General features: G+C 36.5%; 1 protein-coding gene across 20 annotated transcripts in view; it reads left to right on the top strand.

Annotated features, from left to right (window-relative positions):
• RYR3 (ryanodine receptor 3) overlaps positions 1-17,348 on the top strand; it is a 527,532-nt gene that overhangs the window by 447,081 nt on the left and 63,103 nt on the right. For 7 of the 20 annotated variants that reach the window (XM_075927046.1, XM_075927049.1, XM_075927050.1 and 4 more), the window contains 6 exons: positions 1,574-1,588; positions 4,479-4,649; positions 5,145-5,204; positions 10,929-11,060; positions 11,833-11,945; positions 16,651-16,747. In XM_075927046.1, the coding sequence (XP_075783161.1) occupies positions 1,574-1,588; positions 4,479-4,649; positions 5,145-5,204; positions 10,929-11,060; positions 11,833-11,945; positions 16,651-16,747 (588 nt within the window). Of the gene's footprint in view, positions 1-1,573; positions 1,589-4,478; positions 4,650-5,144; positions 5,205-10,928; positions 11,061-11,832; positions 11,946-14,414; positions 14,515-16,650; positions 16,748-17,348 lie in introns of all 20 variants that reach the window. The other 13 variants (XM_075927053.1, XM_075927055.1, XM_075927057.1 and 10 more) reach the window with 3 other exon arrangements.

The following is a 17,348-nucleotide window of genomic DNA, read 5'->3' on the forward strand; positions in this document are numbered from 1 at the left end:
AGTAGCTTCATTTTCAAGGTTGCTAAATACTTGCATCTCCTACTGAAGTCATATCGGAGGGGTCCACATTATAAAACTTGCATCTTAAGTGTTTTTATAGGTCCTTTGCAGAGTCATGAAATCCAGGTTTGTTTTGTTAGACAAACCTAAATTTCAGGAGTGTCTGTATCCAGATTTTTAGTTTGGTTCTATTTCTAATATAACACTGTTTATAAATCTCATAGTTACTCTAGTATGTCATGTTATTTAGTGTTTTATTTCAAAAATGTTTATATCATCCCCTTGAATCTACTCAGCCTTCTTAGTCTGTTTGTTTCTATGACTTAGTTTAAACAATGAATGGTCTACAAGCCATTTATTACATTTCTAATATGTCATGCTTCAGAGCATGTAAGGGCCTCATTTTCCTTGTTCAGGTAAAATTTTCATTGAAGATGTTCCCATTTGCTGGAACAAAGTGTGCAAGACCCAAAAGGGTTAAAGATTTAATTTATGGTAGTTCAAAGTTGTAGAAATAATAATATGGTTCAAAGTATTACATGTATAATCATTGCTAAGCCTCAGTCTTACAAGGCCCAAAATAAGGGTCTTTGTGCTTATTAGTGTGTGACAAGGACACTTAGATAACCAAGTAGTTGAGGGAGAAAGCTTGAAATAATGTAAAGTACTTTCCTTAAACCTGCACAAAGTTTTTTATTACATTATTTTCTCATGCTCAGGAACATTCCTCAACTGACTGTTGATTAAATTAGTTTTCTGATGGGTGAGGATGGGCATTAAATACTATTTATTAATAGTTATTATTTATATTACGTTAATTTTGCCTGGCATTCTAATATCATGACTTTTAACAATTAATTAACTTTGTAATAATTAATTTACTCTATAAATAAAATCCTGGTATCAATTGTTATGCTTAAAATGAGATTATTAAAAACTAAAAGTATGTGTGAGAGAGGTACAGTTAAGAGATAGGGGATGTGACTTTTGCCAACAATGTATAAGAAATTGGAATTTCTTGTTATAAAATAAGAATACTAATTTATAAATAAAATGCAATATTTGGCTGCATATTTACTGTAAAGCTTGTCTTTCACTTTTATCCTAAGACTAATTTTCTTACAATCAAGTTCTTATTTAATAATAATAATAATAATAAATAGAAAATATTTCTGAGTATTGAAATACTCTTCCCTGTTGGGTGGTACAGAGTCCAAAATCAGTCCTCCTATATTAAATTAGAGAAACCTAGAATTTAGCATATGGATGCTGCGACTAATTGAATGTATCCATATCTGATACAACTATCACTATTCAGTATGTCATATGTTTGAGAAATAGCAACTCATACATTTAAAAGATAGATTATTTGGTAGGAATTAAGATAAGTAATAAATCATTACTTCACTAAAATGACATGTAACTAGACACTCATCGATGCATATTGTTCTAGCCACAAATTTGTTTTAGTTACTTTCCTGATGCTTTAGGTTCTGTTTATTACTAACTTGTAAAACTTTCATCGTTTCATCTGTTTTACTTACTTTTTTCCTTGTATTTTTCTTTCATACAGGCCATGCAAGTAAAGGTACAGGTCAAAATGCATGATTTTTTTTATGTTTTAGTTTTAGAGACAGCCAGGCTCTAAGCATTCTTTCCATTGATCATAGCAGTGGCGTCACAAAGGGAAGGCACAGGCTCCATTTGTGTTAAATTTTGTTATTTCAAAATTGGCCCTATTTGATCAGACCAGCTGATTTCCCACCCCCTTTAACAGGCCCAGATACTCCTTCAATGTAAAAATGTAGTCCATTATTCTACTTACTAATTAATAAGGTCTACATTCTACTTCTTCTGCCTTCTGTTTCCTTGTTTAATATGTTGAATCACTCATCAGGAGAGCACCTCCTAAGCACTATAGGAAACATACAATATTTGGTTTGTGACTTTCTAAGACAAATATAAAGATAAAATATTGTACCAGAGAAACCCCCATTGTGTCCCCTACCCATTGATGACCAGAAGGATTGCATGAAGTATAAATTTTTGTTGTGTGGCAGGATGGGTGTTTGGACAATACCCACTTTGTTTTACCTATTCTATTCAAAGATTCCTTGTTCCCCAAGGAGCTCTTCATAGCTCATCTTCCTTTCCATCTTTCAAGTGACATTTCTGAAGTGAAGTAGTTTATATCATCTGACCTTAGGCTGGAGCTCCTAGGCACTAATAATACAGACAATAAAAAAATATCTAATAATAAACATCATCATAATAATATCTGATCTTACCAAGTTGTAGGCTTTATCAGCACCAGGATGAGAGACCTCTAGGAAAAAACTCTGACAATTTTGAAAGAATTATGGATATTAACATCCAATATCCTGGCCACTTTTGGCAGTTATATTCAGCCTACATGAATTCCCTTTGCTTCATAATATATATGGAATTCTTCTAGGTCAGTTGACCAGCCCTTTTCCCCTTGACATCTCTAGGCATTTTCCATTAGCAACAGCAGTTTACATTTTAGTGTCCTCAAGTGATGCTAAACAACTGGTGTATTTCACCTGAGAAGTGACAGAAAAAATGTGTTTTATCATTGCAAACAATTTGAACAAAATACATCCATTTTTTCTAGTCTCACGCATATCTAGCAAAGCCATCATTTTATTTATATAGATATCTATCCATACAGAGGGTGGTACTGTTTATATCAATAGTGTAAATTCCTCTGCCTGGTTCTATTTGCATATTTACCATCAGGAGTGAGTATTTCCTGCAGTGCCTCTTTAGGAAGGCAGAAGTCTCCTGGCGAAGGCAGAATGGGTCACCTCTTCACCCATTTCCAAATGTATTGATTTTAAATGTGTTTGTGTTACTCTCACACATCATTCAATCTGAAACACAATTGAGAATAATGAAACTTTGGTGGGTAAAATATCCCTCCCAAGAATCCAGGTGAAAAAAAACTATGTCTTCCTCTTCTTAAGTTGCCTATAATATTTAAGAGGCATAGTGACGCCACTGAGTCCCAGTGATACGTTGTGGCATTTGTTTGTCTGCTATCAAAGTAGAAAACAAAATAATGTCATTGTATATGTAACACTGTTACATCAAAGCTTCTATAGAAAACTTTTCCTAAGGCACTTCCAAAAACAAAGCTTTGAGGCAAAATACTCTCTTGCAGCTGTTAGTCCCTTAAGAAAGGCAACCACATCCACTTTGTGTACCCTCTGAATTGCTAAACACTTAGCCTAAGTGTCACTTAGCCTAAGTGATCACCATTTGAAAGGCAGCATTTGGCCAAAATTTACTATAGAGTGGAATATAGGTTACAACCATTTTCCTCTATTCTTATGGTAAATGATATCTACAGTAACTGGTAATGACTGGCAAATGATGTGTTTTAATTGTCGCTACTCTATCCTTATATGTAACTGTACAGTATAATGTGCACACAATGGACATTAGCATTTAATTTACAGAGGGAAGAGGATGTGGAGAGTTAAGTCCAAGCATCTGCTCTTTGTAGTTTTTCATATGCTGAGGTCCAATCTTGAGCTCTAATCTCCAGAAAAATTCCCATTGAGTTCAATGTGAGTTTAGTTTAGATTTGGAACTCAGGATTGGGCCATATATGTTGTGGTGGTGGTTGTCATTGTTTACCATAAATTCATTAACCGTGTGGGTCTGTTTTATGACAAACAATGCTGTTGCTAAAAGCTTTGATTTGCTATCTTAAATCAAATGAAGAAATGCTTTTTAATGTTTTATTTTAAATAATATTTTACATTGGCTAATCTGGTTATTCTGTTGTGTTAACGTCCCTTTCCTAGGACTGTCTTTCTCTAGTTCCTTAGATGATCAAAGTTGCAGATGGTTTAGTTTCCTGTTATTACAGAATTACTTACATTACAACCCAGCGAGCACAGTCCGGTTCTATGGCTGTAACACTTCTTAGTGTTTGGTTGAATTTAATTCTGTGTCTTTTAGAGTTTCATCTTTCTCAAGCAGCAGCAATGCAGATTATCCCCATTCATGTATGTGGAACTATGACCTTGGAAAATCTTGTCTGGCATAATCCTTAAAAGAAATTAAACAACAAAAATTGAATTGTCTCTTTAAAAATACAAACAAGTAGTCTATTATAATTGGGAATCATTTTTAGTTATATGTACATGTCTGATTCAAACTGTCTCTAAGACACAGCTGTTACAGTTACATGTATGTACATGCATACAAAACTAGGTAAGTATTATGAAAATAATAAGTATTACTATCGTTTATTTTTACATTTTCCATATAAACTATACAGTTCGTTTTTATTATACCACTTCTAAGTATTTGGTATATAACTACGGTATATCCATTACTGTAGCCTGATTGAACCATGAACAGCGAGGAATTATTTTGCGTGTAAGAAAAGAATGTAATTAGAGGTAAATTACATAATCAGTTACCTATGGATCTTTTACTTGTAGTCTGGAGGACAAGACCAAGAGCGAAAGAAATTGAAGCGTAGAGGGGATTTGTATTCAATACAGACGTCTTTGATTGTAGCTGCACTTAAAAAGATGCTTCCCATTGGTTTGAATATGTGCACTCCTGGAGATCAAGAGCTGATTTCTTTGGCTAAGATTAGATACAGTCATGTAAGTCTAAATTTTACAATAATTTTCAGAATAGTAAAATTGAACTTTAGAAGCCAAACCTTGAAGCATTAGATGCCTAAATATTTATTGCAGATTAAATATGTAAATGTGTTATAGGGTACAGTAATTTATACTTGTAAAATACACATTGGCAGGGCATAAAAGGTGTGGAGGCATGCACGTAGTTGCCAGTTTTCCCACACAATTTCCCTTAACCCTTTATAAATGTTTGCTTTTAGGACTACCGGTAATTCCTGAGAGATCTTTAACAGACATTTAGCTCTCCTCAGGATCTGGTCTATTGTTTTAAATAGTTTGAACATTGAAACCAAATATTTTTCCCAACAATTTGTGTAATTAAAACACAAAACCAAAAATGTGTATTAGATAGCAATACTCTGAATCAATACCTATTCTGTATTCTGGATTTATTCCATACAAATGTTTTTACAATATAAATCTCAAACAGAAATAAAACACACATCTTTTCCACAGAGGGACACAGATGAAGAAGTCAAAGAACATTTGCGTAACAACTTGCATTTGCAAGAAAAGGTAACATTTAAAAAAAAGCTTTTTCAAAATGAGGTATAATTGGTGTATGATGATATTTTTAAATATGAGGCTTGCACTTGTATGTCATGTTCATTCCTATTTCCATAATGAAAATTTTAAAAATTATTTATGTCCACTTTTTTCTACCATATTATTTTTTTTCTAAGCTTGGCTTTTAGGGTTCAATAAATTCTATAAAACACAAAATATTTGAAGAAAATCAGTTTGTTAGATTTAAATCTATAACTGTTTAAAACAGTTAAGTATTGATGAAAATAAAATTGTTTCAGTTTTTAACTTGACTTTCCTCTGCCCACCCCAAATTATGTTCCTTTCAATACTTTTCCACTTTATTTTGAGCTACTTCCATAATTTTAACCATTTTACTCATTTTAATCTAAGCCCTTAGATCAAGTTAAATAATTCAGACTTTTAAAAAGCTTAGAAAAGTTTTCATGGCTTAAGCACTTGATACTTAAATTGGTTTAAATGCTTTCCCTGAAAGAGTTCACGGGCAAGAATGGTACCAAAACAGGGTCCCATATATTACAAAATCCTCATAACTAAGTTCTGGGCCAAAAGCTGTTGAGTTTATTAGAATCTTTCAATTGACTTCATTGAACTCTGGATCAAGCTTTGGATATTGTCTGTATTGTCACACAATTCTGCTCTAAAAACAACATTTCAATTTTTTAAATCAGTGATGGCCTACATCAGTGGTTCCCAACCTTTTTTATACTGTGGACTGGCAAACTTTTATTAAAAACTGTTGGCAGACTGGCACTGAAATATTTGCACATTCATCAGGGTATATAATTTATTTGCATATTCATTGTTCATTGTTCTGGTTCAAACACTGTCCTTTAGCTTAAATAGCTGTGCCACCCTCCCTTGTACATACCCCTCTATGATTGCTCTCTGTAAATACATATCAACACTCAGCTTTCTTTATGCTAGATTAAGCAAACCTAGCTCTTCCAATCTCCTCGCATAAGGTAGGCCTCCATTGCCCTGATTATCCTAGCTCTTTTATGCACCTGTTACACTTGATTTTATCTTTTCTTAAACTTGGGTGACCAGAATTGAGGTCTTATAAGTGCCCTGTAAAAAGTCATTAATATTTCTCTATCTTGCTGGAAATGCCTTGCCTGATACAGTTTAGGATTTCATTTTCCTTTTTTTACTGGTGCATCACATTGGAGGCTCATAGTTATCCTGTTGTTGACCCACACATCTAGGCCTTTTGCTTCTCTCAAGTCCAACTAATTAAATTTCTTGAGGAACTGAACTAGAAACCTCTTTCCAATCTAATTCTCTTTTTAGCACAACCAAAGCACAAGTTCCTTTTCTCCCCTTATTATTCTTGTAGTGCCCCCCATCTTTCTGAGTTTAACCATAATATCCTATGTGGTTCCATGCCAAAGGTTTTACTCAAGTCCAAGTGTATTAGAGCTGTTATACTTCCCTTATCTAAAAAATCAGCTATTGTCTCCAAAAAAGAAAATCAGGTTAATCTGGCATGATCTATCTACTTTTGGTTAATCCATGTTACATAACAACGCCTTTGCTATTTATCTCCATGAAATTAATATTCTTTGCTTTACAATTTCTTATAAAACCTGGCATACTTATAAAACTAATGCATCTATAATTGCTTGGATTATTCCTCTCCCACTTCATATATACAGGCATAGTTATAGGTCTCTAATTGCTTGGATTATTCCTTCTCCACTTCTTATATACAGGCATAACAATAACTATTCTCCAATAATATTGCACTATCCCCAAATAAATAGCTATATTAAAAATCCTGGTTAACACACTGGAATCATATGTGCCAATTCTTTCAGCATTCTGGATGGAAATTATCCAGCCACCTGATTAGAGTGCATTAACTTTTCTTCCACCTGAGTTGCAGTAATTTTCATTTCCACACACATTTCCAGCATCCATCCCGCCTTCCATGTATATGTTCTTTGTTATCTTCCTTTGTGAAAAGTGAGGTAAAGTAAGAAAATTAAGGGTACATCTTCATTATAGCCTGGATCCATGTTTCTGTAATTCTTCTAATAGCCAATTTGAATCTCCTGTACCAGTAATTGCATTTCCTACATTTTATTGCCCAGACTTCTTGTGTAAATATACAACATTTCAGTGTTTCCCTCAAACCATACCCACCTAACTACTATTTCAATCAACATTTGTATTTTTGTCTTCCTAGCTAACTATGTTCTCTCCAGTCATCTGAAGTAGGGGCTATGCCCACAAAAGCTCATGATACCGTCCATGTTTTGTTAGTCTATAAAGAGCAACCAAACCATGTGTTGTTTTTTAAGTTTATATTCCCTTACTGTATCTTCATTTAGCTGATTATTCATCTAGCTGGATCAAGCTTCAAATCCAGCTGAATTAACTAAGAGGTTTGAAACATCTTGTTCTCTAGAAAGGATTCATTTCAGAACCTAAAGCTGAACTTTTGATATTTCACTATCAGTCATTTTATTTGCTTGCTCCACTATCCCAAAATACCTTGACTGCTCCACGAGCACCAAAAGCCCTAGTTGTGCCCTTCTGGGAGAGATTCCAGAAGACTGGAAAAGGGCAAATATAGCACACAACTATAAAAAGAGAAATAAAGATAACCCAGGAAACTACAGACCATTCAGGTTAACTTCTATACCAGGAAAAATAATGAAGCAAAATAATTAAGGAATCCTTCTGCAAACACCTATAAGATAATAAGGCAATAAATAACTGCAAGCATGGATTTGTAAAGAAAAATCACATCAAACCAACCTGTTAGCTTTCTTTGACAGGATAACAAGCCTTATGGATAAGGGGGAAGCAGTAGACGTGGTATATACCTAGACTTTAGTAAAGCATTTGATACACTCTCATGTGACCTTCTTATAGATATACTAGGGAAATACAAGATGAGGCTACTATGTGGTGAATACATAACTTGCTGGATAACTATTCTCAGAGAGTAGTTATCAGCAGTTCACAGTCATGTTGGACAAGGGGACTCCACTTAGAAGGACAAGTACTCCATATAGGGAGAAACAATCAGATTCACACACACAAAATGGGAAGTGGCAATTTAAGAAGTATTGTGGAAAAGGAATTAGGGGTCATAGTGGACCACAAACTAAATATGAGTCAACAGTGTGATGTAGTTGCAAAAAAAGTAAATATCACTCTGGGATGCATTAATAGAAGTGTTGTAAACAAGACACAAGGAGTAATTCTTGTGCTTTACTCTGCGCTGATTAGGCTTCAACTTGAGTATTGTGTCCATTTCTGGGACCACATTTCAGGAGATACGTGGAGAAATTGGAGAATGTTCAGAGAAGAGCTACAAAAAATGGTTAAAAGTCTAGAAAGCATGGTCTCTGAGGCAAGATTTAAATAATTGGGTTTATTTAGTTTGGAAAACAGACTGAGAAGAGACATTCTGAGAGGGGACATAACAGCTTTCAAGTACCTAAACGGTTGTTACAAGAAAGAGAGAGAAAATGTATTCTCCTTAACCTCTGATGATAGGACAAGAAGCGATGGGCTTAAATTGCAGCATGAGTGCTTTAGGTTGTACATTAAGAAAATCTTCCTGACTGACAAGGTGGTTAAACACTGCAATAAATTGCTGAAGGAGGTCATGGAATCTTCTTCATTGGAGATATTTAAGAACAAGTTAGATAAACATTTGTCAGGGACCCTAAGTGTTCCCTCTTAACTGCAGGGCAGCACAGCTTCACAGTTGATTAATCAGCCCTGCCCAGGGCTCTTTGCAGGGAGCTGACTGACTGGGCGGGGCTCATTAATCACCTGTGAAGCTGTGCTGCTGCACTGCTTAGAGGGAACACTGGTCAGGGGTGATCTAAATTGTGCTTGGTCCCACCACAAGTGCAGGGGACTGGATTTGATGACCTTGTTGCCCTAGGGACGTGGACAAGCAATTTAGAATAAAAGTGGCCAATGGTGTGGATATAAAAATGGGGAGAAGGAGTCCCTACACAGAAGAAAGATCCGACCTGAGAGCCGTATCTAATCACTGGTGGATCACTAGCCACAAATCAGGCATACACAATTTTAGGGCCAAACCATGTATTTGAGTAGAATAGTGGAACAGATATACAGTTAACAGCAAGTTTCAACAAACCAACCCTCCCTAACCCGAAGAAAGGAGATAGAACAGTTCCCTAGATATATAAGGTATATACAAAGCCTGAGGCGATCGATGCCTGCGACCTTCAACCCTTGGGCTATTTGTAAGCCTCTGGGGAGGACAAGCAGGGAGATCCCATGGTAGTGAGTCCTCTGTGAAGAGACGACCCCGATATGGATCCTCGATCTGGAAAGGAATCCCCTCTGGACACAGTCTGATCCGTCCTTCGACAACACCATCTGATCCAGTAGGCGGGTAATCCAATGAAGATGATAGGAAAAGAGAGTCCCGGTTCCAGTGACCAATGCAAACAGGAAAACCTTGTGGGTATTTACCGCACAAGGGTAGCACAGTTCAAAAGTCCAGGCCTCTGATTACATAGATGGTATCCAAGCTTCAGGCAAACAATACAAAGGAGCAACAAATGAGTAGATCCAAGGCTGGGGAATATCCAAGGACCCGAGCCCTTGATACCTCAGGGCTTTTATTGGCCCAGAGGCAGGAAAAGTATGCTAATGAACCTAGGTGTTGAGTGCAGCTTCCTAGGGGCTGTGTGCAGCGGTTTTGGTGCTGAGTGCACCTCTTTTGGTGCTGAGTGCACCAGATAGTAACAGGTGCACAAGGTAGTACCGTGTGCAAATTAGCAGTTTGAGTGGGAAAACCTCCATCATGTAGAGAAAAGGAACTGTCTCTTTCAAAATGGAACCCACTGAACCAAACTATAATATAGCCCCCTTTTCTAGGGTTACAACCTCTCCAAGTCTCTTCCAGTTCTAGTAGTCTATGAATCTGTGCTGGAACCCCAGTTTCCCCGTGGTAGCTTGTGCAATGCACTTCTGCATTGTCAATACAAAGATCTGTGAAATTCCAAAAAGTAAAATATATATGTGCATTGTAAAATAGTTATTTGAATTTCAAACTAGTACTCAGTTCACAGTGTTGGGGGTCTTGTTCTTTTTCATACATAATCCTACATCAATTTCCATATTTTTTTTATTCACATGAAGACACCACAGAATTTCCAGAATGCTTCATCAGCAATCATTAGAAACCATGGATTTTTGCTACAGTAAATAAGTCCATTTGTCCTACTAGTTTGTTGACTTTTGTGCCATGTTCTCAGACAATGGAGGCAAATGGGAAGTTTGAGCTGAATGACACAAATGAAATGTAAATCTGTAGTAGTAGTCATGTTCAATATGTTTAGTCAGGGCTTGTTTACAGAGTTTATTAATCCTCACCAGAAAGTTTTAAGTTCTCGTACACACTAATATTCTGTGCACTAATTTTGGTGCACACTAATATGTCAGTTTGGACCCTGCTGGTGCTCACTAAACGTTCCCTGCATGTTAATATACAACTCTTTGAAAGGTAACTATAATAATGTGTACTAGGGAGCCTGCATTCTGTGTCAGCAGGGTCCATACAGGCCTTTCTCTTACATGAACTAATGCAATATGCTGAAAAGCCCTCAGGATATTTTTTAGATTATAGAACATAAACTGGCAAATTTATTATTTGAGAAATGTATAATACAGTATGAAATATTTTGGTTTTAGTCTGATGATCCAGCTGTGAAATGGCAGTTGAACCTGTACAAGGACATTTTGAAAAGTGAGGAACCCACTGATCCTGAAAAAACTGTGGAACGGGTACAAAGAATCTCGGCAGCAGTCTATCATCTGGAGCAGGTGCTGAGGACTACATCTGCACAGTACTTAATTTAGATTAGAACATGAGGTTATTTCCAGAGAGTACATTCTGTAAAATGTTCTTTAGATTGCTTCTTCAAATGTACTTATTGAACAATATTTTCTGCTTAAAACTAAAATTCATATATTGTAAATTTAAAGTGTCATCTCCTAAAGTTTCAAAATTCTACTTTGACTCATCAGCATTTTTATTTACCCCTGGAAAATTCTGTAAAAAATCCCATAGAGCAGGAATTCATCACATAGTACATGACAACTTACTAATTTTCAGAGGATGTGTGTGCATACATGTAAGTTTTTAATATACATATTTTCAAAGTGACTTCCGCCTGTTCTTCATTTTTACACATGAGAATAACTTGCATTACCAATTGCTGTACACACTTGCATGCTCATTCAAATGCTATAACTTAAATATGCATTCTGCCCATAAAATGTCATTTTCATACGCAAGTAATAGTGCAAAAACTGTTTATTAACATAGGTCACATTTTGGAAATTTTACTCCCCAACCACATGAAAGATTTGTTGACATCAGTAGAAGTTTTGTATGTAGTTGAAAATTGTGTATGGCTATAACTAATTATAAAAAAGTGATTTTTATTAGAAAAGAAACATTTTTAAGAGGAAAAGATGTCTTTGTAATATCCACTAATCAATTTATTTGCCGGCCATACTAGTTGGACAAATGAATTTTATCTGGGTCTGAAGTCTTTGTACTCCACATATTGATGCAAATGGTTTTCCATAGGTCGAGCAACCATTAAGATCAAAAAAGGCGGTTTGGCACAAACTCCTGTCAAAACAACGCAAAAGGGCTGTTGTTGCTTGTTTCAGGATGGCACCGTTGTACAATCTGCCAAGGTAGGTGCTTTAACCATTTATTTATTCATGAATAATGACCATTGAGCAAGTGTTTCGAGGACAAGCAAGAATTTCTTAACACAATTTATTTGAAATGTTTAGTATATTTTGTTGCTTTGGAAGAGCTTCTGTAGTTGGCAGATGCTCTGACTGTCTGATTTTAATAAGAATAATAAAAGCAAAAGAAATTTAAACTTATTTTTGAAAAGATCAGCCCTTCATGTGTTGGAATGCTTAGAAGGATATGTTCATGTGCCAGCAATCTCTAGAAAAAGAGATTGCTGACAATATCCATTAAATAGTTATAATGGGCTTTCCCACATCATTCATTCCTCATGGTGACAAAATAGGGGCTTTATGCCAAATAACTAAATGGAAAAACCACTACAGGAAGTGCACAGCCTCACAAACACCATATTTCAGTTTTTTCCAGCCCTTCTCTGGTGCAACAATCTGTTAATCTATTTCTATCTGGATTTTTTATATAATCTGCCTTTTTTTTTAACTTGGTTTGTTCTCCATTTTTTGTATTAATTCTCACCTTCTGCTAATTTCTTTTTTTAGCCATTTTTCATTTATATCTGTCTTATTACACACACACACACACACACACACACACACACACACACACACACACACACACACACAACATTGCCGTCCATGTGACGTTTTCATGCTGCTTGTGTTGGGTTATTTTGGCTATGTGGGGGTGGCTTGTATATATGCAACTCTATATGAGAGCTATGGTGACAAAGCAGAGCTTCTGGACTGTTGTGGCTCTGCTCATGGAGCTACTCCTGTGTCCAGCTGTATTCAAGCACTATAGGGGCTAGAACAGGAGGTACATGCCCTCCTATGGTCTATCCACTGCTTTGTCCATAGTTGCAAGATCCCATTTGTGTTGAGGTGAAGGAACAGATCCATCATCAAGCAATTTTCTTCATTCCCACAATGCTTTTCCTTTGCTCTGTGCCCTCCAGGCTAGTTTATGGCCTCCAAAGAAATTTCACCCTCGAAGATGGGAAACATTGCACTGCTAACAAAATGCATTGTCACCAATGTGCGTGTGTGCTGGATGAAGTTACTTTCTTAAGAGAATAAAGAATATTTTTAAAAGTCAATGTGTTTGTTTGCAGAGTGTTCACAGAACAGTTAATAAATGCATTTCATCTACAGCTAAAAATGCATTATTAAGATGTATCTTCATGTTTGTATTGGTAACTTGCACTTATAATTTTGAAAGGAAGTTAGATTGACCACATTAAGAACAATTAAGGTTTATTATATATTGAACAGGACACATCCCATTTGCACAAATGACATGTTCTCTATTCATAACACTTACCTATACTTCCCAGACAACTAAGGTAGCATGTTTCAAGAAAAACTTCTTTAACACAATTTATGCTAGAAAAAGCTAATATGTTGTCCATAGAGGGGAAGAGAAGGGAGTGCAGGGGGAAAGAGTTAAAATATAATATAAAAACAATGTAACCAGTTTTGGCATGGTGCCTAATCCTTTCCAAAGTTCTGAGGATAGAGAAAAGGAGAACACATTTTAGAAGATGTACTACAGATTGGACCAGGACTCCCTCGTCCACCAACATCCATGGTCCTCCTAGACCAGGGAGTCCTGTCTGCGAGCCCCAGTGGCAAGAGGGTTGGCGACCTTTGTAGCATATCCGGGGCTGTGGCAGCCCTGGTAGCAGAGCCAGGGATGTGGCAGCCACAGTAGCCCAGTTAGGGGGTCTGGGAGCAGCCAAGATAGTGGGAACGGGGACATGGTACTCCAGACCGTTTCTCCTGATCAGCCTCTGGAAGTCTAGGTAGTCTTCCATTTCCTTTTATGTTAATCTCACAATTGAACCTGTTTTTCTTCAATTGAACAGCTGTCTTTAAGATTCTCACTACATTGTTTTAGAACTTTAAAAGTCTGTTGATGGGCAACTATTTGTTTAAATAGAACATCTAGAAATCATGAAGAGATTATTTAACCTCCCCCCCCCCCACTCCCAAGTTTTCTAGGTGCTTCCTGTTCTGATAAGTGGCTTGAGATACAAAGTAAATAGTAATTGTATTTTTTATAATATTTTTTGTTTCTCAAAAACCAAACATTTCCAAAATTCAGAAATACAAATTCTCTGTGCTTTTTTGTCCATTAATTAGTTATAGTCTGTATAATGCTCTGAAGATGAAAAGTGCTTTTTAAGTGACATTTTCTGTGACGTGTGAATATGTTCAAATATTTAGAGTTGTTGGATTAAGAAAATGCTCTTTATTTAATTTTTTGTTTTATTTTATTTATATATATATACATACATAAATACAGCAAAATCAAATGTACATGGCAATTATTCAAACATTACTTACAGATGCAGACTATTTTCTCTCTTACTACAGTACTTTTCTGAATTTAACATGTGTCTTTATTGTTAGTTCTTAAATGAAAACCTATATGCTTTTCTTCAGACACAAAATTAGCACTTTCTTCCTGAGCACCTTTCAACGTGTTTGGCTGGAAAAAGTACATGAAAAAACTCAGTATGACAGGCTTATACTCATGTTAACGGTAACGTAACCTGTGGAGAGCCTTTTCCTTATGCACACACTTATTCCTTTCCCAGCCATAATTTGATGTTGTCATAAAACATGAATTTGTACAATTTTTATAAGGGATTCTGATTGGTCAGTCTTAGAAGTTTAATGATTAAATAGTACCAATGCTGTCAGTAAAGCACAGGAGGCTATCCAAATAATCATTTCATTATTGCAAAAAGAAATAGGAAGTGCATCATTTGTATAATACCATTTCCCAACAATGTGCATTTTATGTGTTTCTATAAATCAGATATGCTCTTTGGTCTTAATTTATGTACACTGTATTTATACAAGTTTAGCATCAGTGCATTTAGTGCACTATACCTATGAAAAAAAAAAACCAAAAACTTAATGAATTAAACAGACGCAACCCCTTTTTTACTGGACAATATGGAGTAAAAACTAAAAATGAAAACCAACCAAACATAAAAACCGTTGTCTTGAATAGAACATGGAACATGAACTGTAAGGGCCAGATCTATCAAAAGCTTACTGCCAAGAACAGCATTTTCTTCTCTGGGTGTTCCCAGAGAAGTCAGAGGGACGGTCGTACAAAAATTACTGTGCCCATTGCCATTTGTTTTTATGATTGGATACTAGGTTCTTATGAAGATACTTTTCAATATTTTTTATGTGGATTTTCTACCAAATGTCTTAGACAATACATCACTATTTATGTAATGTGGGGCTGAAAGAAAACAAGCTGAAAAGAGATTTATATTTGTGGAGAAAAGCACTGGTGAACATCAAGGAGTGTTATGCTGCAGAGTACCATATGTGGCAGTTGCTTAAATGTTGCTGGATGAATTCTGCTTTCTTAATGGCCCAACAGGGCAATTGCTCCAGTTTTTAATAATAATGATTGTCTAATTATGCTGAAAGAAAGACAGGAGAAATTTGATATGGGTTTAAATGGGCCTCAATTTTTTTATTAGGTGTTTGGGACTACCCAGCAGATAACAGTGTAAAGTGCACATAACCCTGATGATTATTCCATAATTACCTGGGGGCTTTGTCCAGCTCCTCCTCTTTTTCCATCCAGGTACCTTCAGCAAATCCATTCCTGCCACCTTACCATCCATCCTGCCATCCTGCCATGGCAGGTGGGCTATCAGAATGTGGGGAGGGGTTGGCTCCCTGCTGTACCAATCATAATAGTGCCTGCATGGTCCCCGTTTGTTCCTTTAATGAACACCACTTTTTAAATCTTTTTCCAACCTGTTTATCCAGTTGCTATTTACCTTTTGTATGGAGTATCTGTGCCACAGGGTGATACCAGCAATTAGCTTGTGCTTCCTTACCACACCCAGCCAGGCTCATAGACATCTCCTAACATCATCTTTAAGTGAAACCCATCCTCCCAGAACAAATTTGCTGCCCCATGTACTATGCCAAGTTGTGCAATTACTGCCCCTCTTATGGTCCCAAGGAATCTGGCCACCTCTTTGTTCACATACTTTTTTGACTTGTCCACCCTGAAGGGGCTCATAGCTCCTGCTCCCCTCCCCCAGATCCTACACTAAGGTAACAAGGTAATGTTAAATCCTGGGAAAAATTCAAGAATCAGCTGGGAACAGCAATCTACAGCCAATGGAAGCTTCAACCGCTGATACCTGTTGAGGTGCAGGTAAATATAGCAGTGGCAGCCCACCAGGGGCTAAGCCTGGCAAACCGCTGCTGTTTTGGGGCATCTCTGCATTAAGAGGTATTTGGTATGTTCCCTCAAGTCATTTCATGGTATGCTTCAGGCCTGGCCTTAGGGCAAGGCAAGTGAGGCGATTGACTAGGGCCCCATGCCTTCAGGGCCCCGTGCTGCCCAACCACTCGCTTGCTGCCCTAGCTCAGAGCCACCTGGCTGCATGGCGCCGCCAAGTGCAGCATGCCACGTTGGGCCCCACAAGCTCTTTGGCCTGGCCTGGCATGCTCAAAAGTCTGAAGAAAAATGTTATTTCACTGAATGTTTGCTTTAGTTTGCATATTATTTCACTGACCAATCAGAGGATCAAAATTGTACAAAATGCATATCCTTACTAATCATTAACCACCTAAGCGGAGTATACTATGTTCTGTTTACCCCTCTTGATCTCACTTTCACCCCCCCTCCCAGGCACCGTTCTATTAACCTCTTCCTCCATGGTTATCAGAACTATTGGATAGAAACAGAGGAATATTCATTTGAGGAGAAACTAGTTCAAGATTTGGCTGTAAGTACTGAAATAACTGGGCTAAGTTATCAGTGCCCACTTCAATATATATATATATATATGTTATACATATAATAACATGTATTGAACTTTTGTGTACCACAGTTATATGTTTAAATTTATAAATTAGCAATACCCCTGCTTTGGGGCATACTCTGATGACCAGTTTTGGTCAGGAAGAAATTTGCACCATGGTAAAGTATTGCACATTTAGGTGTACTAAGATGGTTTATGCCCTCAGCTGAAGTATATGGTGTTGATTACTTTCAGAAATCAACTTTACTGGACTAAATTTACCATTGGTCTGGTTTTGTGATTGGCAATTCCTATGTTCCTATGTTTTAATTATTATTTGTTTGAAGACTTAACGTGATTGATGCTTTCCCTTTTTTGAATTTTTGTTGTTACATAATACTTTGTTTTAACATTCTAAGCTTTGATGCAAAATAAATTTTGCCATTTTCTTGTTGGTATTCTATAATAAAATGTAAATGTGTGTAGCCATATTCAGCAGAAATTCAGCATTCATGTATCATGGATGTGAAGGATTAGCAAACTTCTCTGTTTTGCTGCCTAATCCTAATTCAGAAAGATCTCTATT

Source organism: Pelodiscus sinensis, chromosome 4, assembly GCF_049634645.1.
Source record: "Pelodiscus sinensis isolate JC-2024 chromosome 4, ASM4963464v1, whole genome shotgun sequence".
Classification (NCBI taxonomy): Eukaryota; Metazoa; Chordata; order Testudines; family Trionychidae; genus Pelodiscus; species Pelodiscus sinensis.